The following is a 26400-nucleotide window of genomic DNA, read 5'->3' on the forward strand; positions in this document are numbered from 1 at the left end:
AATATTATAAACTTAAAAGAGAAGAAATGTTCATTCAATTCTTATTAATAACATATATCCTTTTAAAAATGTGTGAATAATAATCTTTTATTAATATCTATGAAACAACTCTAAAATGTAAAACATAATATCCATAAGTAATATAATTCACCAAAACTATAAAACAATATCTTTTAAATCTTAAACTATATCATGGAAACAAGTAGAAAACGCAATTAAAGAAAAATATCCAAAAATAATAAACTCAATTCACCAACAATAATACAATAATATTCAAAAGTGAATTATAATAAAGCAAAATAATGATAATAATAATAATTGGAGAAATTTGAAATGGATTCTTGATTTCAAACGCGTAGATGTGACCTAGGTGGTCACGACCACCGTTTTCTTGAACAGGCTAAATATAATGGTATTAATTGGTTCAGGATTCCGTCCCTCCGTTTTCAAGATATTCTTCATCTATTAAAAGTTCTCAAAAGTTTATTTTGGACTAGCTACCAAGAAAGTCTCTTATTCTTCATTCAGGTTTTGGGGTTTTCTTCTGACTTTTAGCTGGAAAATAAGCCTCTTCTTCTTCATTCAGGTTTTGGGGTTTTCTTCTGACTTTTAGCTGGAAAATAAGCCTCTTCTTCTTCATTTAGGTTTTGGGGTTTTCTTCTGGCTTTTAGCCGGAAGATAAGCCTTTTCTTTGTTTAATTTTTCTTTTTCTTTATTGAATAATTTTTTTTGTTTGGTAGTTTCTTTTTATTTGTAGCGTTTTGCTCTTTCTCCTTTAAAGGTGGTTGTGGTAGATCTCCCTATATGATCTTATCATGTTTCTAGTCGTTGTGCGATGATCTATGATATTGAAGATGCAGATTCAAGCTTCTATGATATATTTTTGGATTGTAATATTTTAATTACTCATGTGGAGATATACTATTTCTCTATGAATGAAACAATTATAGTAAAAAAAGAAAATTATGGTTTGGCTTATAAACTAGAATTATTAAAAATACTGAAAAATGAAAAGAGACATTACAATCTTGCTTAATTATTTAAAATTTCAAAGGTGGCTTCAATGGAGACATTTACAGCTTACAAGGCATGAATTACGTACACCCTTGTGGGGGACCCCTCTCCGAACCCTCTCGCTTAGCGGGGAGGCGTAGTGCACCGGGCCGCCCTTTATAGAGCTAATCTTAAAATTAAGACACACCAAGTACAAAAAAAAAAAAAAAAGCAAGCTGAAGTAAGATGCCAAAGAAATTACAGTTACATGATGAAAGTAATCCATGTTCAGGTCTACCTGGTACTTAAACATGCTCAAATGAATCTGGAAAGGCACTGCATATTTGTGCTTGAAACCTTAGAAAATGCAAGATGAAGTTTATTCCTATCCATTAAGCAGAGCAAATACTGATAGTAGGCATGCTGATGGGGTCCAAATAGTTACCATATAATGGCTGATGGGGCTCAAGTAAATGACTGATCTTTTCATGCCAGTCCGCGTCGGCATGCTGCTAACCCGTCTGCCTCATCCTCTCCCAAATATTCCTGAGCCTAAACAAACAACCAATACTTTATGAGAATATGACTACCCCAATTACCAAAACAGGTCACAATGCAATGAATTTTGATGTGAATACTACCTCTTTACAGATTGCCTACCAATTAGACTGAGTGGGGGAAATTGAATAAAATAACTTTGAATTTGACTCTACAATACAACATCAATATTGTCAAACGTGAAAAAGATGCCCTTTTTTTCAGTAGAATATGGTATTTCTTAAACTTTGCCTCTGTTCCAGGCCGCCTTTAGCAGTTATTTGCATATGGTTGTTTCGTTTACAGCTTCTGTTCTGATGCCAAGAAATCAAAGGCCATGCGATAATGGTGGGAACATCACAAGATGCCTAACAAAAGAGCTGCTTGGTGCAATTAGACCTAATTCTTTATTCAATTTACTTTTCTCTCAACCCAAGTTGAGTAAAAGCATCCAATCGCTGCATTCAAAATCCAGCCCCACTTGCTTAATCTCTCTATAGTCTATTCCTCAATATTCAATCACACATCATCCTAGTCCCATAGCGTACATGTATTTTCCTTTTCCACATTCTATGGATAGGCTTAATACATCAGTGGCATTTGAACTTGTCTAAAAAGCTTAATGGCCCCTGTACTTACATGTTGTCTCATTAACCCTTTAAACTTACTTAAAGTGTCATGATTAAATCCCTAAATATATAAAACGCCATAAAGATGTAAAAAATAGAAAGTTAATTTGCTTTTAAGATTTAGAATAACGAATTAGGCTTTTATTTTTTAAGTTTTGTATTTTTTTACCGGTTTAGACAAATTGAAATGTATACCACTTTAAACAAGTCTAGGGGTCAAATGGATCGTTGTAAGCAAGTTCAGGGGCCAATAGGTCACTTTAAACAAATCCAGATGGCAAATAGGTTATTTTAAGCAAGTTGAGAGGCTAAACAGACACTTTATAAGTTTAGGGGGTCAATCAAACTTTTGGACAAGTTCAGGTGGCTCTTGATGTGTTAAGCCCTATGGATATCTCTAAGATGCTTTGAATGAGGACATCCATAAAACTGCATCAGTATCACCTGAGAGAGAAGAAAAAATTAACAAAAGGATAACAAAAGAGAATTAGATGAGAAAGGACCTTTTAGTTTTATTAGGTAAATACTAATACATTTCACACTGGAAAGCTGATTAATTAACTAAAGGCTTCTGTTAAAAAATCGGAGACATTGACAAGGCAAGTAAAACTGCAAAAGAATTTGAAAGGTCACCTTCACATTTTTCTAAAACAAGTAATTCCAGGTCTAAAGAAGGTAGCTTGACAATAATCCTATCAAATCCACTCGTTTTGAATAATTGTTATCAGAAGAATGTCAAACATGGAAAGGTTTTCTAAACTAAAGAAAATGAATGCTCTGCTTTTGCTATAAATACTACAAACCTTGTGCATTCATTTCAAGCTCTACAACCTTATCTTCTTTGTTTTCCTTCCCTTATCATTCTGTATCATATAATGGCTTCTTCTCTTCAGTCGCTTTTGCTCCTTTTCACAATTTTGTTTATTTCACAGACTCGGCTAGAGGCTGCAACATGTAGCGACTGTTTTACTCATTCTCGAGCAGCTTATTATCCAAATTCTGACGAACAAGGAACCGATAGTAAGAAGCTTCATTAAAATGGGGAAAAAAAGATAGTATAATGGTTTACAATGTACTTGATATCTACATAAGGTTCTTACAATCACTTTTTATGAATTATAGGAGGTGCATGTGGGTTTGGTACATTTGGAGCAACAATAAATGGTGGAGATGTATCAGCTGCATCTGAGCTCTACCGCTGTGGTGTTGGATGTGGTGCTTGCTATCAGGTATCTGTCAAAGCATCATATGGTTTTGTTTTTTGAAGTGCTAAAATTTTTAAGAACTTGATTTAATGATTTTTCTTCAACAGGTGAGGTGCAGTAACAGTATGTATTGCACAGACAAAGGAGTAACTGTTGTTATTACCGACCAAGGTTCCAGTGATAGCACTGACTTCATTCTAAGCAGACAAGCCTTTGGTCGGATGGCTCAAACCACAGACGCTGCTGCTTCACTATTATCCCTTGGAATAGTTGATATTGAATATAGACGGTGAGATGCCAAAAGACATCAGACATGTTACTAAGTGTCTGTTATTATAGGCATTAAGAGCATACGAAATAAAAAGGAAATGAAGAATAAATGACTTGGACAAAATTCAATGAGAACTGTCATCTTTCTTTCACGTAGAGGAATTAGGCATAAATAATACATATGTGCTCCATACTTTTATTCCACCTCTAACCTATTCATGTCTTAGTTTTACTAGGCAATAGGAACATTATTAATTCCCATATAGTCTTTCCAAAACCTGCATGCTAATTTGATTCCTTTTGCTCTGTATATCCAGTATCGCGTGCAGCTATCCAGACAAGAACATAACAATCAAAATTGATGAAAACAGCAACTATCCTCATTATTTGGCCTTTGTCATACGGTATCAACAAGGAAACAGGGATATTACAGCTGTCCAGCTATGCGAGGTATGTTACATATATGACATTAAAATGGCCTTTTTAGGATTCAAATCTAATGCTCTTTAAGAAATGGTTTTCAACTCAATAATCATGAAACTATGTGCCATGGAAAAAGAAAATGAAAAAAAAAATCAAGTAGAAGACTATAGCCTCGGTCATTAAAATAAATGTATAAGATCATGTGGACACTCTGGACCAATATTACCAACAGATATGATATAGACGTTATTTTAAAAGAGATGATGTTCTTCATGTGCAGAATCAAAATTTTGTATGCAAGCTTTTGGATCGGAGTTATGGAGCAGTATGGACAACTACATCACCCCCAAGGGGACCCCTGTCACTGAGGATGCTATTCAGCGACGAGGATGGAGATGAGACATGGGTTGTTCCTGTCAACAACATACCCCAAGACTGGACAGCAGGAGAAACATACGATACTGGAGTACAAGTGAATGTTTAACTATGAGCCAGATTGTCATAGGTTAAGTCCCAATTAGTTCATAGATGTTGTTTTTCAATAAGCTTCATTTTATTCATTATACATGTGTGTGTTTTTTTTTTTTTTTTTTGTCTTCAGTTTTTCCTTATTTTTTCATTTGATCAAGGGGTAGAGTATAATAAGAGTCATTGGTGAATGTAATGATTTCAATGTTGAATAAAATAATTCTAAGCATTCTGAAAATTTTGAATGTTAGGTCGTTCATTTCCCTTTATAAGCATAACAGAGCTGAGAAAGTTGAGATGGATGAGTGAGCAAATACGCTAGATAAAATTAGTAATGAGTATCTTCAAGAAACGTGGCATCCATTAAAGATAAAACAAGAGAAAGACATCTAAGGTCTTCTGGACATATTCAAAGCAAGCCTACAATTGCTCCAGTGTGAAAATATGAGAGAATAAAACTTGATATAGTTAGAAGTATAGAGGAAGACCAAGATTAACTTGGAAGAAGGTTGTTGAAAATGGCCTTGGATTATTAGATCTTTTGGAAGATCATATAAGAACAATAATTAATCTATATAGCAGACACCAACTAGTTCGGACTAAGGATTGGTTGTTCTTTTTTTTATGTAGTAGTATTTCCATTTTCCAATATACTTTGAACACATCAAGATCTACCAATAAAGAAAAAGAACCCAGTTTTTTCTTTATATGAACTTTCTAACTTAACATTCTTTAGTGTACACTTAACATACAAACCAAAGAAGTTTTCAATACCTGCCTGCGTTTATATATTGGAGGAGGCAAATGATACCAATACAGTATAACAACTTACATAGATAACCTTCCTCCAAACTGTGCAGCTTCACATATTCAATTGAATAGAATGTAAAAAAACAAATAGAAAATCAACTCCTAACCTTGACTGATCAAACGGATGAGTCTTCCTGCCCTTGTTAGAGATCAATGTCATTTTCTCCTTTGGCTAAAATTCCAATGATAACACAAGCATATTGGTGTACAAACACTGCTATATCAATTGGTGATGTCACATTGCTGCCAATAGCAAACTGAAAAGCAAACAAGTAAAAGTTATCTACCCAAGTACCCACAAAGTAAAGGTATATTACAAGACTACTACTACAACAACAACAAAAAAAAGGATCATAAAGTAGCAAGGTACATAAGCATTATAAGTTGTTGGTTTTTTTATCAAAAACAATAAAAGAAACAGAATGATAGAAAGAATGATATTGATATTAATATGAAACTGCAATTCTTTTCTACAATAAAACGTAAATAGCAGGGTCTTTTATAAGGCTATTAATTTGAAACAGAAAAATAAAATATCTAGCCACTCAACCCACTCTCCTATTTAATTGCTACTAAACCCACTAAAATCCCACTAACTAAAAGATTACATTATTCTCAAAACACTAACTAGACTTAGTCAGAGCTAATATTTTTTAAACTTTTAATTAAATCTAACATAAATTCCCAAACTTGTAGTTCCATTAGCATGCTATATAATCTGTCCACAGGAAAAAGTATATAAAAGTTATAGATCTAAGGGGAAAGATATTCATCTTTCGTCTTTTCAATGAAAACAAAAATAAGTGTGAAGACTATAACCATGAATCACAAAAATTATCAATTTTGAATTATCTGGAGACATGTAACTTTACCAATATTAAGATGTAAAACTACAAGAAGCTAAAGCACTGTGCTGCTTTTAACCTCGGATGATAAAACAACCAATTCAAATTTCACTACAATTCTGTCCAAGAAAGTTGTAGTTGGACACTGTGACCTTCTGTTCTGATGTAATCTTCTCTGGCTCTCTAATCTTTAAACATATTGCAAAATCTTTGCTTACCATCTCAAGATCAGAAGTCTTTATCCCTCTCCCTTTGCAATTCAACAATGTTCTGTTTTGAACAATATTCTTCTATCTGGATGTCCTCCTAAGTGTTTCATTCAGCACCAAGTTCTCTGACACTGTTGCAATAATATGCAGAAGACAACTTCATCTGACAAGAAATTTCACTTAGCATCAAATGCACCATACTTCTCCTGTGGAGTGAACCTTCTTCTAGATTAAAAATTGATCCAAACTCTGCCAGGGTAATAGCAGCAGAATCTAAACCATTTTCCTTCATTATCTCTCTCACATTTCCTACTTCGTCCCATTTTGCTTTTCCAGAATAGATATTTCCTAACAGCACATATGGTGCAATATCCTTTGGATTCAACTTGATTAGTTGCTTCGCCACAATCTCTCCAAGCTCTGAATAGGAGGAAGTTCTACAAGCATGTTTAAAAGCTTCAAATAATTTAGATTCAATTCCTAAATTCATTTTTCTAACAAGATCTTCTAATTGATTCATCAAACCAGCCTGCCTAAGGAGATCAAACATGCAACCATAGTGCTCTGTCTTTGGTTCAATTTTGTATTTTCTTTGCATTAGATCAAAGTACCACCAACCCTCTAAAAGCATTCCTACATTTGAGCAAGCACATAAAACGCCCACAAAAGTAGCTTCATTTGGCATAATACTACTCTTTTCCATCTCCAAGAACATCTCCAAGGCTTTCTCTCCCAGCTTATTGGCAGCATATCCCATGATTATAGAATTCCATGACACAACACTTCTCTTAGACATCTCATCAAAAATATGTCTTGCCAAATCAGGTTCTCCACATTTTGCATACATTGTTAAGAGAGCAGTCGAAAGCAATTCATCTTGTTCAACCTCATAATCTGTGATAATATAAAAATGAATTGATTTCCCGAGCTTAAGCTTTCTAAAATTTGCACAAGCAGTCAAGACGCTAACAAGAGATGCTTCATTTGGCTTAGCCTGTCTTTCCTCAATCATCCAGTCAAATAGTTTCAAACATTCACCATAATCTTTGCATTTCAGGTAGAGGGCCAACATTATATTCCAAGAAATCACATTCCTAAGAGGCATCTGATCAAAAACCCAACGAGCCATTGAAACATTTCTTATCTTGGCATATCCATCAATCATAATATTCCAAGATACATTATCTTTATCTGGCATTTTCACAAACAGTTCCTTGGCTGTCCCCATGTCTCCTATCCCTGCGTATCCAGAAATCATAGAGTTCCAACTAATAGCATCTCTCTCAAGCATCTCATCAAACAGTTCACGTGCAAGACCAACATCTCCATTCTTCACATAACCATCAATCATGGAATTCCAACTCACCAAATCCAACACATACCCATTATCGAACACCATACGTGCATCTGAAACCCTCCCAAAAACAGAGTACATATGCATGAGGGAATTCCTAACAAAAGTATCAAACTCAAACCCCAATTTCACTATACAAGCATGAGCTTTCTGTCCTTCATTGGAAGACTTCAAATCAGCACACACCTTGAGAATCAGCGGAAACGTGTAATGATTAGGCAAAACCCACATTGCAATCATTTGATCATAGTAAAATCTCAAGGCAGCATGTGGTTTATTTACAGTGGAAAAGCTTTTGATTATAGTATTACATATAAAAGCGTCAGGCTCTTCAATGTGATCATACAGATGAAGACAATGAGAAATCGAATTCAAAGAATTGCAGAGCTTCTTTATGTAGCGACTGGCAGCAAGAGAGTGTTGAAAGATGTCTAAAACTATAAGCTGAGCATGAATTTGATTGAATTGCTTGATATTGTTACATGAATGTTCTAATTTCTGCAAAACGTGATGATTGAGGTCTAACGGAGCAGGAGGTAGAGGAGGATCAGTAACAGTGGCTGTGACTTGAGAATTGGAATCATTTGAAAATAGTTGTGGTGGACGTTTCGGTAGATTTCTCTGAGATTGAAGGAACTTGTCAAGTGAAATAGATGATTGGGATTGGGAGAAGGTCTTCACTCTCATTTTCATTCTCCTTTCTTTCCCGTTTGTATTCAACAATGTAACACTACACTTGTTCATGCTAAATGCCCTGTTTGTTTGGGAAAATACTATGCTCTAAAATGTTTTACCAATGTTACAGTGTTTGTTTGTTTTACCCTTTTAAGAGTAAACTATTTTTTCCAAAACATAAATATTTAGAAAAAAATTAAAAAAATATAAAAATATGAAACAAGAAAAAATATGAATAACGTGAAAACGTTACCAAACACGAGAATATGAAAAAACTCCGCAAAAACATGAAAATGTGAACATAAATGAAAAACACAAAAACGCAAAAAAAAAAATGCAAACACTTGAAAAAGCACAAAACATGAACAACGTGAAAAAGTGAGAAAGTGAGAAAACACCAATTATACAAAAACGTGAAAAATACAAAAAAACACGAAAACATAAAAAAATGAAAAAATACGTAAAACAAGAAAATGCGAAAAATGCTAAAGCACAAAAACGTGACAATAAGTGAAAAACGTGATAAACATGAAAAGACGAAAAATACAAACAAAATACGAAAAACATGAAAAAGCGTGAATAACACGAAAAAGTAACAAAATGCGAAAAATAAAAAACGCGAAAAAAGAAAACGTGAAAAAGGGAAAAACCGAAAAACTAAAACTGAAAACACGAGAAAATGTAAAAAACACAATAATGTTAATAACGCGAAAAAACGTACAAAAAATGTGAAAAAAAAACGTTTTTCGTGTTTTTAACATTAATTTTTTCACATTTTCGTGTTTTTCTACTTTTTTCCATGTTTTTAAATTTTTTTTACTTTTCATGATTTTAGCTTTTTTTCACTTTTTGTGTTTTTAACAAATTTTCACGTTTTTTTTTGTGTGTTTTCACGTTTTTAGTGGTTGGAAAATATTTTCCAGTGTTGTAGCCAAACACCGGAAAATATTTTCCAGTGTTTTTGCCAAACACAGGAAAATATTTTATTTTCCTGCACAATATTTTTCCTGCATAAAATTTTCCAGAACACAAAATTTTCCCCCAGAACACAATCCAGTTAAGTTTTTCTTTAACAAAATTACATCATAAACCCCAGATTTTATTTTAACTTTTGAATTCCATCCTAAACTTTTTTTTAGCAAAACTAGGGATAAAGTAACAAAATAAATCTAAGGTTTTCTTGTTGGGAAATATCAATTTAGACTCCATGTATAAAATAGCACTAACATAGTAACGTTAAAAAAAAAAATATCAATTTAGACTCCATGTATAAAATAGCACTAATGTAGTAACGTTTAAAAAAAAGTATCAATGTAGGCCTCCCTAACGAAATATGACACGTCATTAGTTAAGTTCTTATTTCTCACGTACAATTGACAGAATTTAACAGAGTAATATGAATGACGTATCACGTTCCGTTATCGATGTCTAAGTTGATACTTTTTTTTAACGCTAAGTATTTACTTTAATAAGAAAAACAATTGTATTTTTCATTATTACACTAGTCAGTACTAAACAAAAATTGTAATATCCCGTATTTTACTTTTAGTTGTTAAAAAAAAAATTGAAGTTATTATTATATCTTTGAAAATGGTGGTAATTATCCATCTTTATATTTTATTAGTTAATAAATATTTGTATTTTAAGAAGATTGTGACTTTGAAATTTAATGATATTATATATAGTGGAAAGTTAATTTTTAAAACTATTTTATCTATTTATTTTAATTATATTCTATTTATAAAAAAAATCTACCTAAGCCATATTATATTAGATTATAACTTATAGATATGGATGGTTTGTTTTTTTTTAATATTAGATCTGTTAATATATTTTATATAAAATTAATGTTATTTTCGAAAAAGTTTAAATGGTAGCGGTTTTACTTAATTTTTCTTTCTATTATCTTAATATTATATTTTAATATATATATTAGAATCTACACTTTATACTTCTCCTAGTTTAAGCTTCCCATTTTATTTAAACTCTTAACAAGTAAATAAATAATAAAAATCAGTTTTAAGTGAAAACGTTTTCTACAAAACTCTGTTTTCGCCAACACAAATTCTTCCAGCCACGATCATCAATTTTGAGGAAGTTGGAAAACAATTGCTTTAACTCTTCAATCAAAAAGGTATTTTAGATTAGTTGTTTGTTCTTTGGTAAAAACCATATATTCAGTATATAATATAAATTCACTTACTTCGATTCCCCTATAGTTTAATTTGACCCAATCTTATTTGGGTTGTAGATTTCAGTGAGTATGATAGAAATTTTAGAATAATTTAGTTGAATATGTTGATCAAATAGGAAATTTGACGGTGTTCGGATGGATTGGGAAGATTGGTAGCTAAGATTTGGATTTGGCTATTATTTGGAGTTCGAGGTGAGTGGTAATTATGGTTCATGACACTATTTGTTTGATTTTGAAATTTCTAGCATGAAATCTGTTTGATAAAAGTATTTTGTTTAAAATATCTTTCGATCATTTGGTAATTAATATTAAAAAGTTTGATAAAAATAGTTCGATCCGATTTTTAGATTTATCTCCTATTTTCGTTCCTTTAAGACAGTTCTGATGAACTTTTCTAAAAATGTTATTTGTTCAAAATAGTGCATATTCTTTTTAAATGATAAAAGACATTCTTGAGCTTAATTTTATTTGTCAAATATTCTCTGCATTAGAGCCTAGGCTTCTGGGAACAGGCCCTTAGTACATTAGTTTGTCTGATATCATTTATCTTATTTGGAAGTAAAAATTCTTTGAGATTATACTTAATTCTGTTAATCGATTGATTTTATCTGTTACCGTGTGTATTGAAAATCTGAAATTTTATTCGAATTCTGCCGTCTGGATATTTAAGTTATTTGAAAATATTATGAGATATAAATTATACACTTTGAAACCGGTACATGTGCTCAGTAATATCTGTATCTGTTTTCATGTCTCACCGATCCTCATATTAGGCTTGCATTATTTGTCGTTGTTTTATCTGTGTATTTGTTTGTCTTTGTGTCAGTTGTATTAGAATCATGCATAAGGTCGGTGAAGACATTCTGTATCTGAATCTGGTAGCGCTACCATCTATATCTGTTATCTGGCCTTTGGCAATGTGGAATATCATTATTCTGATGTTACTGTACCGTGGTTTTGATCATATCTGAAATTTAATTATTATTATTCGATTTACTTGATTTGAGTAAATATCGCAATATTATTTGGTTTCTCTGCATTATCATGTTTGATAAATTTTGAAAACAAATTTGAAACTTATCTGCATATCTGCCTGTTCCCCGTCTGTTGTGCTATGACTATCACTCACTGAGATTTTCGCTCACATAGACAAAATCTCATACCACGTTGATTTTATATTTTTCAGATTAAGATCTCTATAGCTGCGCAGACATTTGGGTTCGATGTTGAAGGAGGATATTATTAGTTAGATATTGTTATTTTACTGATTTGGAGACTTTTGGATAAATTTATGGGATATATTTCTGTACAGTTTAAGTTGTATCATCAGGCTAGAAGCCTTTATTAGTTAAACAAGTATTAATTTGCACTTTGAATTTGAAGCTAGCATAGGTTAAGGTAGTCTTAATTTATGCGCCGGTCATGGCCAGGTTCGGGTCGTGACAAAAGTGGTATCAGAGCGCTAGGTTACCTCTTAGGCCAAAGGTGTGGCTAAAGCTATATTTTGGAGTTTTATCAATGATTTTAAGGTCAGCTATTTTATGGATTGTTGGGTCTGGTGCATTTGATAAAAGATGATTTGGAGTTATGGCCCAGTAGAGTACATTGAATGATTAGAATATTTTGGTGTTTGTATATGTAACATTAATTTTTAGTTTAGTGAATCAAAAGTTTAGTTATTGTAAGGTTCTTAGTATAGTTATAGATTTTAGAAGCTTTTAATGTGGATATTTCGACTTCCAGTTTGTCTATGAAAGTTTAAAGTGGATATCATAATCAAGGCATTTTGAAGATCTTTATTATATGGGTTGGTGATTAAGTGGAAGTATATTCGAAGTAGTTAAGTTCAATATAGGAAAATTGAATACTTATAGAATTTTTAGGCTAGTGTATAGCTTAAGTTATTATTTAGAGTTTTGGTCAACGATTTTAAATATCATTATTAAGGCTTGCTGTTTATACGGGTTGGCTGGTGCATTAGCTTAAAGATGAGTTGGAATTATTGGTTCATAAAGGTACAATAGTTAGAAAAATTTAGTTGTTATATGGCTGATCTTAATTTTGGGTTTCTTGAATCAAAGATTTAGTTATTATAAGGTCCTTGATAGTTGTAGATTTACATGCCCTTAATGTTGATATTATAGCTTGGAGTTGGTTTGTCAAAGCTTTATGTAGATACCCTATTAAACTATTAGTTGAAGATATTGTTATACGATTTGGAGAACTAAGTGAGAGTTTATTTGAGGTTTTAATACTCTATAAATTCAATAGTTAAGATTGAATAGTAATAGATAAATAGGTTTGGAGTTATTATTTTGAGGTTGTCTTATTAAAGTTTGTCTGTTATTGAATTTTTTTTAGACCTTCAACATCGGCCAAGGTAATTAGGAGCTGGAAAAAAAAATTAAAAGTTTAAGTACTTTGGACGTCGGTAGTCCACTCATGAATATGAGATGTGAAATCGAAATATATTTGATGATTAGTTAAGAGTTTTGGAAAGAATAAATGATTTTGGTATTGATGGCTTAGGATGTTTATATGATCTTGGATATATTGGGTGTTAGGTGGTTAAGTTATTTTATTGGAGTTTGTTTGATATATATATGCGTATATATTATGACCATTATAAGAGTGAAGTACAGCTTTCTTTATATGCGTAGAGGTCCAATTAAAACAATGGTCCAATTAAAACATTTGAATGGTTATGGAATTTTTGTTTTTAAGTCTTTAGTGTGGGTTTAGAAAGAATTTGGAGTAGATCGGGTTAAAGCTTTAGTTATTAATTATCATAATAAAGGAGCAGAGGTTATGGCTTGGAAAACAAAAATTGAATTGATGTTTATGGTGTTTTAGTGGTTCACATAGCCTTCAATAGGTGGTTGTTAATTATTAAAATATTAGAAAGGGATTAAGCTTTATGTATTTTTTTTTTGGAGATTGTTTTATCAAAGTGACATCTGCTTAAGGTTATAGTGAATTTGGTTATGGATATTGGACAATGGAATTGAAAGTGTTTCATAAATTAAAGGCGAAAATTAATAAGGCTATAATTTTCTAAGCTAATAGCATGTGATCAGTTAATCGATATAGTTGTTTGATGCAAGCTTGGGATTATAAGGAGTATAATATGCATTGCTTACATGTGACATTAGTTCTTATGAATAGTTATATCTAAGTATTATAGTTAGAATATTCAAAACTTTCAAAGAGTGAAATAAGAGATAGACAGATATTAAATTTGACGTGTTTTTTTAATGCAACTCGTATTTTCTCAGAATGACAAGTTAGTAATTCACATTCAGTATGTTGTGCTTCGAAATATGTGTTATTAGATTAAGACAGATGCATATAGTATCAGTGGCATATCATTTGAGAGCCACGCAGTGAAGTATGTTGTAAGATAGTTGGCTTTAAGTTTTAGATAATACATAAATTTCATCCGGAGAATCGTAGTGGTGATTTATACAGATTCATTAGTCTAAGTTTTGATAGAAATCGATAATATTTTAAATTTCGAGGACGAAATTTTTTTTAAGAGGGAGAGAATGTAATATCCCGTATTTTACTTTTAGTTGTTAAAAAAAAAAATTGAAGTTATTATTATATCTTTGAAAATAGTGGTAATTATCCATCTTTATATTTTATTAGTTAATAAATGTTTGTATTTTAAGAAGATCGTGACTTTAAAATTTAATGATATTATATATAGTGGAAAGTTAATTTGTAAAACTATTTTATCTATTTATTTTAATTATATTCTATTTATAAAAAAAATCTACCTAAGTCATATTATATTAGATTATAACTTATAGATATGGATGGTTTGTTTTTTTTTAATATTAGATCTGTTAATATATTTTATATAAAATTAATGTTATTTTCGAAAAAGTTTAAATGGTAGCGGTTTTACTTAATTTTTCTTTCTATTATCTTAATATTATATTTTAATATATATATTAGAATCTACACTTTATACTTCTCCTAGTTTAAGCTTCCCATTTTATTTAAACTCTTAACAAGTAAATAAATAATAAAAATCAGTTTTAAGTGAAAACGTTTTCTACAAAACTCTGTTTTCGCCAACACAAATTCTTCCAGCCACGATCATCAATTTTGAGGAAGTTGGAAAACAATTGCTTTAACTCTTCAATCAAAAAGGTATTTTAGATTAGTTGTTTGTTCTTTGGTAAAAACCATATATTCAGTATATAATATAAATTCACTTACTTCGATTCCCCTATAGTTTAATTTGACCCAATCTTATTTGGGTTGTAGATTTCAGTGAGTATGATAGAAATTTTAGAATAATTTAGTTGAATATGTTGATCAAATAGGAAATTTGACGGTGTTCGGATGGATTGGGAAGATTGGTAGCTAAGATTTGGATTTGGCTATTATTTGGAGTTCGAGGTGAGTGGTAATTATGGTTCATGACACTATTTGTTTGATTTTGAAATTTCTAGCATGAAATCTGTTTGATAAAAGTATTTTGTTTAAAATATCTTTCGATCATTTGGTAATTAATATTAAAAAGTTTGATAAAAATAGTTCGATCCGATTTTTAGATTTATCTCCTATTTTCGTTCCTTTAAGACAGTTCTGATGAACTTTTCTAAAAATGTTATTTGTTCAAAATAGTGCATATTCTTTTTAAATGATAAAAGACATTCTTGAGCTTAATTTTATTTGTCAAATATTCTCTGCATTAGAGCCTAGGCTTCTGGGAACAGGCCCTTAGTACATTAGTTTGTCTGATATCATTTATCTTATTTGGAAGTAAAAATTCTTTGAGATTATACTTAATTCTGTTAATCGATTGATTTTATCTGTTACCGTGTGTATTGAAAATCTGAAATTTTATTCGAATTCTGCCGTCTGGATATTTAAGTTATTTGAAAATATTATGAGATATAAATTATACACTTTGAAACCGGTACATGTGCTCAGTAATATCTGTATCTGTTTTCATGTCTCACCGATCCTCATATTAGGCTTGCATTATTTGTCGTTGTTTTATCTGTGTATTTGTTTGTCTTTGTGTCAGTTGTATTAGAATCATGCATAAGGTCGGTGAAGACATTCTGTATCTGAATCTGGTAGCGCTACCATCTATATCTGTTATCTAGCCTTTGGCAATGTGGAATATCATTATTCTGATGTTACTGTACCGTGGTTTTGATCATATCTGAAATTTAATTATTATTATTCGATTTACTTGATTTGAGTAAATATCGCAATATTATTTGGTTTCTCTGCATTATCATGTTTGATAAATTTTGAAAACAAATTTGAAACTTATCTGCATATCTGCCTGTTCCCCATCTGTTGTGCTATGACTATCACTCACTCGCTCACATAGACAAAATCTCATACCACGTTGATTTTATATTTTTCAGATTAAGATCTCTATAGCTGCGCAGACATTTGGGTTCGATGTTGAAGGAGGATATTATTAGTTAGATATTGTTATTTTACTGATTTGGAGACTTTTGGATAAATTTATGGGATATATTTCTGTACAGTTTAAGTTGTATCATCAGGCTAGAAGCCTTTATTAGTTAAACAAGTATTAATTTGCACTTTGAATTTGAAGCTAGCATAGGTTAAGGTAGTCTTAATTTATGCGCCGGTCATGGCCAGGTTCGGGTCGTGACAAAAATAGTTCGTATATTTATCCATGAAGTGAATTTAAACATGCTAATTTAATATTGGGTAAATTTCAAAAAAAAACCCTGTGGTTTCACTTTTTTGCCAAAAAATGACTGTGGTTTTTTTCGTTTCAAATACAGGACTGTGGTTTATTCCGTTACACTATTTATGGATTTGGTGAAGATGCCGTTAATTTGCTGACGTGGCTGGAGGGCAATTATGGATTTTTAAAAAAATTAGGGTAAATTTAAAAAAAAAACCTGTGGTTTCACTTTTTTACAGAAAAATGACTGGTTTTTTTCTTTTCAAATACAGGACTGTGATCTATTCTTTACACTATTTACGGATTTGGTGAAGATGTCGTTTATTTGCTAACGTGGCTGAAGAGTAAATATGGATTTTTTTAAAAATTGATCAATATATTTTTTATAACTATATTGGGTCTACAATATTTACCGATGAATTTTTTATAACTATTTTGTGGCTACAATATTGACTATAAAATCTCACATGAGCGCAATCTCACATGGTTGTTCAAAGCCTTTTATAGTCAATTTTTTTAAAAAACTCATATTTGCCCTTCAGCCACGTCAGCAAATAAACATCTTCACAAAATCCGTAAATAGTGTAATGGAATAAATCACAATCCTGTATTTGAAAAGAAAAAAAAAACCACAGTCCTTTTTCTGCAAAAAAGTGAAACCACAGGTTCTTTAAAAAAAATTTATCCCAATTTTTTTAAAAACCCATAATTGCCCTTCAGCCACGTCAGCAAATTAACGACATCTTCACCAAATCCGTAAATAGTGTAACGGAATAAACCACAGTCCTGCATTTGAAACGAAAACAACCACAGTCCTTTTTTGGCAAAAAAGTGAAACCACAGGGGTTTTTTTTGAAATTTACCCTTTAATATTTGAAGCAACACACTTCAAGAGTTCTAATGAAATGGGTTGAGTATTGAATCAAGTCAGCCCGACCCAGCCATATATATAATTTTTTTATTATTTTTGTAAAGATTCGTTAAGCTCATATTTGTTGAATTTTATTAAATTAATTAACTAAATTTCAGGTTGATGCATTTTTTTTTTTTATTCATAATTATCGGTTACTTTTACTTTTAATTTATTTTTTAATATAGATATATTAATTAAACAGATTAAGTTAACTTGAGTTTGAGAATTTTTTTTTTAACCTGATCCAATCTGGACCGGATGTAAAAATAATGTAGATTGAGCTGAACTCAAATTATTTATATCAAACTCGGTTAAACCAATCAAACTCGGTTAAACCAATCAAACCCAGCAAATAATGTAAATTGAGCTAGTACTCAGTAGTCAGTACACACTTTAAAGTCTTCAAATTTTAACTGGGTTAACTCTTTAATCCATTTGTTTCATAACCATTAAAACATCTGTCAAGTAGACAACAAAATTGGGGTTGAGATTGTAGAAGAACCCAGTAATGGGTTCACCTCTTCAAATATGTACAGGATTCTAGACTTCCACCCAAAAACTAAGAAAATTAAGGAGCTCAATCAACCCTAAAGGATTTTTTTTTTCCTCATTCATAGTGCTGCTGGGCTGGGCGAATGCAACACCAGCTTTGTTGCATTGGTTTGCTGATATATTACATTCAATTTGTTTGTGCAATGTTCCTCAACGCCTTTCATACTGAATACAAAATGACAAGCTCTGCCCGCACTTCCTTTACTTTGCTCACAGCAAGAAAACATATTTGCAGCTCCATTCACATGTCAGACACAGACCAGAGATAAGCTTCTCTTTCTGTAGCTCGTTTCTCATTCTGCCTGTTGAACATTTTTTTCTCAAATCCTGCAAAACCATACATAAACATGCCAATCAATAATTAGTCTCTCAACAGACCTCATATGAGGACCAGGATTATCACATCAAGTCCTATTGTCCTAGTCCAACGTTGTTCAATCAAAAAACAAAATGATTCAAATTTAGTGGGAAGTAATGTACCATTACTCCTATCCACCCCATCCCAATGTCTTCCAGGTCTTATTCCATATCGATTTGGGGCAGCATCCATTCCTCTTTTCATCCAACTGTGATTTGGAATCTCTTGGGGAACTACAAACCCTGACTCCTTCATCTTCTCGCTATCCCCTAGATCTGCAAGAACTACCCCGGAATGCTTTTTCTGCAATTTATCAGAAAAAAGAGAGTACGAATGTTTGATTCTGCACAAAAGCAACTACTTATTTTCCTTACTATCCAACTCTATCAAATTATCTATAATCTCAACCCACATAATAAGCAAGTCAATTCATTACCTTGACCAAATGTGCCATAGGATCACCCCACCTTAATCTCTCTTTCAGCATACTGTCAAGTTCAGGATCATCTCTGCAAAGTAAATACAAAGCAATTAGCTTCTGTTCAAATGAATAAGCCAATATACTTCATCTTGTTCTATTAATCAGCTGATTGCATATCTTTCCTTGTAATTCTTTTTGGTATAAGGGTATGTATTAGTGGGCACCTATACATCCAACAACTTTCATGACATACTATTTCATTTCATCTTCTTACCACTTCTAATTCTCATGAAAACAATAACATTTTGAACTACACGTGATACTACATTATATAAGGAGACAAAGAAACGAAGAACGCATGCCTTGAAAAGAAATTAAAAGAGACAACTAACAAATTTACATGATGCAATCGCTCATTGGACAGGTTAACATAGGGTTCATAAGATAAACTAAACCATCATTTCCATTTCAAGACAAACACATGTCTACAACAAAAGAGACTTTATCTTAAGAAATAATAAAATGCTTCTCCTGAGCAGTTTGTTATAAGAAATCGCAAAGATATGCAGATTAAGGTGGATTGTGTGGTTTACTTAATAAACCAATATTCAGCCTCACCTAGTACGAGCAAACGGCTTATCCTTCTCAACTTCTAATTCCTGGATCCTAGCCTCAGCTTCCCGCTTTTGAGCTAAGCCTTTGCCCCACTCTAACTTGATGTCCTGATCAAATAACAATGAAAAGAACCCCACGTTAAATAGCAGAAAAAGAAAATACAAAAGAAAAACAAAGGATAACCTTACATTTCTATATAGATTTCAATGAAATACCTTAGGCTTTTCTTCCACTCTTTGTTTCAATTTTGAGTACTCCTCCTTTGATATACGTTGCCCTGCAAGTTTCATGTGTCAAGACTTTGACATATCAGGATTCAGGCATGCATGTAATCAAGAACTTAGATAACTCATCTAGCTTGAACAAATGGATTTCCAAACTGAAAATTCTTGTTTAACCATGCAGATTCATGGGTGGAGGGACCAGCCAACTGTGAACAAAATTACTTTGGATGTTGATAAACCTTAGCTGTTTTTGGTAATTAAAGGCAACCTAAACTTTCCTATTTTGTTAAATCCCTGGAGATTTTGAGTTTGTTTTTAAAAGTTTTAATAGAAATTCATTTATTATGCAAAATACCCGTTCTTTAATTTTCATTTCATCTTGAGTTTGTTATTCACTTCTAATCAACATATAGCATCAGAAATGTTTAGAAATTACTTTTCTATTACTAACCTTTCTTATCACGAAATACAGCTTCAGCACCCCGTCCACTCATAGAAGGATCCATCTGTTCAAACCTTAAGAAAGGCACAAACACATGAATCAGAAACAGAATAATGGATTTTTCTAAACTAAAACATAAGTGAACAGATCCTTTTTAGCTCCCTTTAATTTAACAAAAGCTGCAAATCATTGATGAAGAAAGAATGACAGGACAAAGAAACTAACTGCTACAAAAATCAGCCTAAGAAAAGTTGCCCATCACCAAATATGAACTCAAGACCACAAACAAATTTCTTTAACAAGTGACTACAAAATACTTATGACCAACAAATGAAACCAGCTCAACAACAGGAACGAGCAAATACTTGAAGTTTCAACATATAAATGTTTAAGAGTTTACCTCAACAGTTCACTCTTCTTGGACTGAGATATCTCTTGTTGGATATCATGGCCAGAAACTAAACCAGTTTTTGGCCTTGCAGTCAAAGAAGCTTTTGATCCTGACTTTCCAACATCAGTCCTACTTTTCCTTGGGGGTGAAAGATCTGGTGATCCAGCAGGCTTTCCAACATTAGTCCTGCTCTTCCTTGGGGGTGAAAGATCTGGTGAGCCAGGAAAGTTTCCAGTACGAGTCCTGACCTTTCTTGGGGGTGAAAAATCTCTTGAATGAGCAGGCTTTCCAATCTCAGTCCTGCTCTTCTTTGAGGGCAAAAGATCTGATGACAAGCCAGCAACTTCTCTTGTAGACTTCATGAATCGATCAGGTGAAGGTGTATTATCTCGAGCTCTCCTTATACGACGAGGGGACAAATCAGATTGTAGATCACGAGAAGGTCCAATATTTGAATCAGGCTCAGGTGAAGGAGTGTAATGTCTCCTCCGCTGCCTGGGAGGTGATAGATCTGCATCACCTTTTCCTGCATCCAATGGCCCTCCTTCAGGTGAAGGTGAGGGTGCATCATTTCTTGTCCTCTGTCTACGAGGTGGAGATATATCAGAATTCTGATCAGTAATTGCTCGTTTAGTAGAGAGTGGTACCCATCCACTTCCATCTTCAGCAATGGCATTATAATGTCGTCTTGCTCTAAGCTGCTCTAGCCTCTTCATTCTCTTAACTTCTATATCTTCATCAATTTGAGGTTTTTCTTCATCTATAAGAGAGGTCAATATTCATCCGTTACAAAAAGAAAAGTAATTTATATAAGATACAATGCAAAGCAAATTTAAAGTATTGATATGGTTTTACCAGCTGAATCATCCTCTTCTTCTTCATCAAGTTTTACTGGTTTTTGCCACACAGGATCTTCATCCACAACCAAAACACCTGGTCCATGAGGTTTAACTTTCTTCTTTCTTTTCTTTTTCTTCTCTTCTTCATTGTTACTCTCGTATCGTTTTAGATATTCTTTCAAGGAATTGGTTCCTTGCATAGTTTCTAGTGATTCACACATCATAGAAATGAGAAAGCTTAATTAATCAAAAAAATTATCAAAAGAACATCGAAATCAAAGTCTGATGATATCAGAAAATTATCAAACAGTAAATGAAGTGAACCCAACTAGAGGAGTTTCATCTTCCAAACAGAGAGTATTACTAACTTGGATCAACCCATTTCAACAAGTGATATACATTTACACTTACATTGTCACTTCATAGAGCGTATTTCAATAGGCACCATTCTCTTTTTTTTTTCTAAGGGCACTATCAAACAAAACGGACATTTTAGCAGTGATTGAAACTTCATTTTAACAAGCATGATATAAAATTCTACATTTATTTCTTGGTTCAAAAAAAATAAATCTAAGTTTTTCACCCTTCTCAATTTTGAGAGTAATATCATATGCAAATTGCTCAAACCATTTCAACATGTTAAATAGAAACTAAAACCTTAAACCTCAACATGCCCATAATTACCAATAAATTCCACTTTCAGGTCCTAATCATGTGAACATACCATCAAAACATAAACTAGAAAGCAAATAATAACAAAATCAAAATCAGCTCATTTTCTCTTGAATTTTTCTATTTCCTTTAACAAATTTAGGCAAAAATCAAAGAAATTTATCTAGTTATAATAAAGTTATTAACAAAACCAGTAAAAATTGAAGGACAGGAGACAATGTTTAGGAACTAAGCACTGGCAAGCAACTATTACTACCACCTGTATTAGTGAATCTCCAAAATAATAGTTAGCTGCAGAACAAGTAATCATAGTGGAAGTGGAAAAATATAGAAATACTGAAAACTTAGACCTGGAGCCTTATGGTACATTTCCAATGTAAATTACGGAAAAACCGACATAGAATCTGCTTTAATCATTATAAATATGTACACCACGTTACAGAGAGTTTCAGTAAATATTTCATAAGTTCCTATGTAACTAGTTTCGTAGAGCTATAGTACTCGTTAGTAGAGTGAAAACAATTTTGAGAAGAAACATAAGAAAACCTATCACACAAGAGATTAATTCAACCAATGCATAACCCATTACCAATGGGGCCATGAGAGCAATTTAACATCAAGGATGGAGGATCCACGCTATTTGAGCTACCGAAAAATCAATTCAATAACTAAACTATCTATAATAATTAACAAAACAATATTAAACAGCAAAAAGTAATAATCAACTAATAGCAATCCCTAAATTAACTAAAACAAATATACACAAGAAAACCCCTAAATTAAAAAATCAACTAACCTACCTCTCTCCAGTTGGCGGTCGTCTGCTCCTTGTTCCGTTCGACGGTTCTGCGCCTCTGATGCCTCTCTCCGGTCGACGGGTTGGGATTGGTCTTGCTACTCCCTCGCCTCCTCTGCTCTTACCTCTCTTTCGTTTTTCCTTATTGGCAGAGGTCAAAAGACGTCGTTTTGCCCATGCCAACTTAAAAAAACAAAATAGAACAGAACATATGAGTGCAGAGGTTCGAGTCCAATAATCATTTAAGGCAAAAACCATTATTTGGTTCATTAAGCTATTAATCTTTTATTAGGGTATATTAAGTTTGTGATCATTATTTTTGGTCTTATTAAGCACTTTATGATAAAAAAAAAATGTAATTTTGAACATAAAATTCGGTTAACATATTGTTATTCATTGCACTTGAATTCAAAATTTGTATTTTTTCACTGTTTGAATGCAGTTTTGAATGTATAATGTGACTGTAGAAAAAATGTAAAAACCTTAATTCAAACTGTAAAAAATATTTTTTTTAATAATTTCAAATACAGATGAAGTTAATAACGAATTTTTAACAGAATTAAATGTTCATAACTTACTAATTTGATCATAAAGGGCCTAATGAGACCAAAAATAAATGATGTTTTTTTGTCATCATTTAATGGGTTTTTTAAAAACACTAGTTATATACAAGTCATTTAAATTCGGTTAACCGCTAATCGGTTAATCAATTATTTCGTTTGGTTAACCTTTTATTTTCGGTTTCTAATCATTAATAAATAAAAATAATAAAAGAATTCTCATTTTTATTGTGGGTATGACGACGGGTCAATGGAGAGTTGAGATTAAAAGCGAAGAGGGAGATGTGCGTGCATTATTTCAATGTGGACTGTGGAATGGAGAGTGAAGGAGACGAAAAAGGAGGCGATAAAAACATGAAATGACATTAAAAATATGATTTAAAACAAAGAAATGAAAAAATAGCCTCCGGATGGATTGTATAAATTAAAGTATATAGTTTTATTTATCAGGACAATATTAGATATTCAACTTATATTTTAATTAGTATAAATAAATTTTAACACAAACTAAATCTTGTTTTCTATTTAGTCAATGAATATTATGTCTTTCTCCTCAAAAATGGCACGGTGGAATTTGTTCATTTGCTTGCAAATCGAGCCTCTTGCATGCTTTCTGTGCATTGGGATGCATCTATGCCTTGTGATTGAAAAAAATGCTCCAAAGGGAGTTAATCTACTTTCTAAAAAACAGCCCGTGCTCATCTTAGAAAGATTTTGGGGGCTATGGATTGGCTTTAGGCCAGGCCGTGTTGGTTCTTCTCTCCACACGTTCTCAAATGATCTCTTAGTAAAATGACAATGCCACAGACCAGAACATGACTTCCGTAAATACAGCCGTAAGGATTCTGTGGACGTTGTTCCTTTGCATCTTTTGCAATTGATTATCAAACAAATCCCCCGGTATAGTGAGGTTAAAGACGGAAAAGAATAAAAAAGCTCATCGCGCTTCTATCTAGGTCGAGGCTAATTATACAAATGTATAAGCAAGGCTCGGGGTATGGATTTCCCCTTATGGGAATGTAGGCTGAAAGAGCAAGAGGCAACCAAGACTTATAAAGTGTGCTCAGGTTCACTTTATTCGAAATATGAAAAAAGTTTGCAAGAGATCCAAGGGATGACAGTCTTCGCCCACCTTTCTATATGCGATTGTTCGCTCGATTATTGGACATGAAAATTAACAATCTCGCAGAGAATTCCCTTCTTACTCATCCACATATGCCCATTCAAAGCTTTCAACATCAGGGAGATACATGATTTATCACAGGATGTACACCTTTCAACAATGCGCACTCGACGGCCTTTTTTTTATAGAACTTTCGCAAACCCTCAGCGAAAGAACTTATTGGCCCGCGGGCATGACAAAACTACCCGATTAAATAATCGGATTGACGACTTTCAATCTTGACTCTTTCGTCCCTTTAGACCAGGAATAACAAGAAACGGTGTTCAGAAACAGGCTTCACATCCTACTCTACGGTCTCGCAGATGAGACCTTCTCTTGCACACGTCGAGCATGGGAAAATAAAGTCTTCAATGACTAGCCATCTCGAACATTTAATATTTTAAGATGGAGCAGCCTGTTCTAGAAAGCTAGCTTCACCACTGCAAATAGAATAAACCGCTTCCTTTTATAGAGGGCTTTGGCTTCATGCTACTAGAGGGTGTCTTTGTTTATGTAACTTCCATTTAATACCAAAGTACTGATATAAGCTCAGTTTGGCCCTTAGAGTGAAAAGAAAAGCAAAATAATTTCTCCTTTAGAGGAAGATTTCATAATTTGTTTTATCTACAAATCAAAAGATATATGAGCTAGTATACTTTGAAAAGATAATCAGTTAGATAACTACTTAATTAGATAAGTATCACTAAGTAGGTACCTAATTAACTTTTATAGTTGGATAATATATAATTATATATGTAAATATAAATAAATAAATTTATATTAATTTTTAATATTTAATTGATATTCGGTCGGTTATCCCCGGTTTTTGGAATACCGAAACTGTAATTGTAACCATTAACCACTATTTTTAAAATTAAAAGTCGTAAATGTCCATTGGTTTCGGTTAACCTTATTTTCAGTTTGATTTTTGGATTTTTTGTGCACCCCTAGATGAGGGGCGTTGGGGAGATTCACGAATGGTTCAAATGAGAGAAACGGAGATAAGAGGCCCTAGTAACAGGGGGAGGATTAATGAAGTGAAAGGGATTCTAATTATAATGATTTACATATTAGTCAGCTGAAAAAAAGGTAGAGAGAGGGGCTCCTCCATCTCTCTACCTTTTATTCTCCCTTACTGAGTTCTTCTTCTCAGTTTGCTGCTGTTACCGCCATCGTCGTCAATGCAATACTGCTTTCTTCTCACCTTTTTCCTTATTTTTTCTTCGTTCTAGCCTTCTAATCAAGTTTACTTAGATGAGAAATTCATCTATTGATACATATTGAAGACGAACTTGATGATTTTAATCGTAAATCAACAAAGAGTTTCTTCTCTAGCTATACTAGAAGGAGTTAATTCCAAGATATAGTTATAAAACCTTACTCTCAAAGAGAAATATTATTTGATTGATACAAACAAAGATAATGGGCGTAATTGCAAGAATTAGGGGCGGTTTACTCACTGCGCCCGCTTCCTTCATTCGGGTCCCGTCCAATCTTAGCCCATGGGGCTTTAATATGGGCTGGGCTTGCGAAATGAGTATAACCCATTTTGGGCTTCGCGGGTTATCACATGCCTCTCCCTTGGTCTAGCAAGAGCCCTTTTAGGGTCTTTTTATAGGGGACGCTTCGTCTTTGTCCGATTATTTCAAAGTTTTTGAATTTGTGCATTTCCCCTCTTTCGTTTTCTCCGGCGTCGACCTTTTAATTCCGTTACTTCTTTTCCGGCGTTGACTTCTTAATCCCGTCACTTCACTGTGTTGTCTTTTTCATGTAAGTTTTTCTTTTCACATTTGCTCCTTGTTCGGCTTTTTGCTTCTGTTTTCCTTTTATCGATCATGTCAGACCTCGATTTCGCGCCGTTTGACGACGATTATGTTTGCGAGGTCTCTAACGAGGTCGAAGAGATGGTTGAGGAAGCTTCAACCAGCTCTCCTGGGTGTAATTCTCATCCCGCCGACTTCCTTCATCTGGCGAATACAACCGGCGAGGGTTTAGGTTTTGACCCCAAAAAGTTGATTCCGCCACCTGTCCCAACCCCTCGTTTGTTACCCAAGAAGGACAGGTCGGGAAGTCTGGTTTGTCAAGAGACAATCGATGATTTGCGGGAGCATTATCCCTGGCTCCGAGGTCTCGAGACGATCATTCCTGGAG

The 26400-nt window shown here is 32.9% G+C and overlaps 3 protein-coding genes across 7 annotated transcripts; 1 reads left to right on the forward strand and 2 right to left on the reverse strand.

Moving 5' to 3' along the window:
* Positions 1–1016: 1016 nt before the first annotated feature.
* LOC136233365 (pentatricopeptide repeat-containing protein At4g18840-like) lies at positions 1017–8461 on the reverse strand. Of its 3 annotated transcripts, XM_066022998.1 has the most exons (4): positions 6208–8461; positions 5443–5592; positions 1292–1545; positions 1017–1183 (listed from the first exon to the last, which is right to left on the reverse strand). In XM_066022998.1, exon 1 carries the CDS (start codon positions 8434–8436, stop codon positions 6496–6498), a length of 1941 nt encoding a protein of 646 aa, XP_065879070.1. In that variant the 5' UTR covers positions 8437–8461; the 3' UTR covers positions 1017–1183; positions 1292–1545; positions 5443–5592; positions 6208–6495. The 3 variants fall into 3 exon arrangements, with proteins under 3 accessions (XP_065879070.1, XP_065879069.1, XP_065879068.1); XM_066022997.1 differs by having other exon boundaries at positions 1017–1545; positions 6399–8461; XM_066022996.1 differs by having other exon boundaries at positions 1017–1545.
* LOC136233367 (expansin-like B1) lies at positions 2978–4663 on the forward strand. The gene is made up of 5 exons (XM_066023000.1): positions 2978–3179; positions 3282–3388; positions 3472–3653; positions 3952–4084; positions 4338–4663. Exons 1-5 carry the CDS (start codon positions 3035–3037, stop codon positions 4539–4541), a joined length of 771 nt encoding a protein of 256 aa, XP_065879072.1. The 5' UTR covers positions 2978–3034; the 3' UTR covers positions 4542–4663.
* A 9148-nt stretch (positions 8462–17609) lies between the features above and the next one.
* LOC136233386 (uncharacterized) lies at positions 17610–22717 on the reverse strand. 3 transcript variants are annotated; one of them, XM_066023021.1, is made up of 9 exons: positions 22532–22715; positions 21076–21264; positions 20230–20980; positions 19839–19903; positions 19379–19440; positions 19167–19270; positions 18564–18636; positions 18250–18430; positions 17610–18096 (listed from the first exon to the last, which is right to left on the reverse strand). In XM_066023021.1, the coding sequence occupies exons 2-9, from the start codon at positions 21257–21259 to the stop codon at positions 18011–18013; spliced, it is 1506 nt and encodes a 501-aa protein (XP_065879093.1). In that variant the 5' UTR covers positions 21260–21264; positions 22532–22715; the 3' UTR covers positions 17610–18010. The 3 variants fall into 3 exon arrangements, with proteins under 3 accessions (XP_065879093.1, XP_065879094.1, XP_065879095.1); XM_066023022.1 differs by having other exon boundaries at positions 22528–22715; XM_066023023.1 differs by lacking the exon at positions 17610–18096 and having other exon boundaries at positions 18287–18470; positions 22532–22717.
* Between the last annotated feature and the right edge of the window lie 3683 nt (positions 22718–26400).

The sequence above is a fragment of the Euphorbia lathyris genome, chromosome 6 (genome assembly GCF_963576675.1).
Source record: "Euphorbia lathyris chromosome 6, ddEupLath1.1, whole genome shotgun sequence".
Classification (NCBI taxonomy): Eukaryota; Viridiplantae; Streptophyta; class Magnoliopsida; order Malpighiales; family Euphorbiaceae; genus Euphorbia; species Euphorbia lathyris.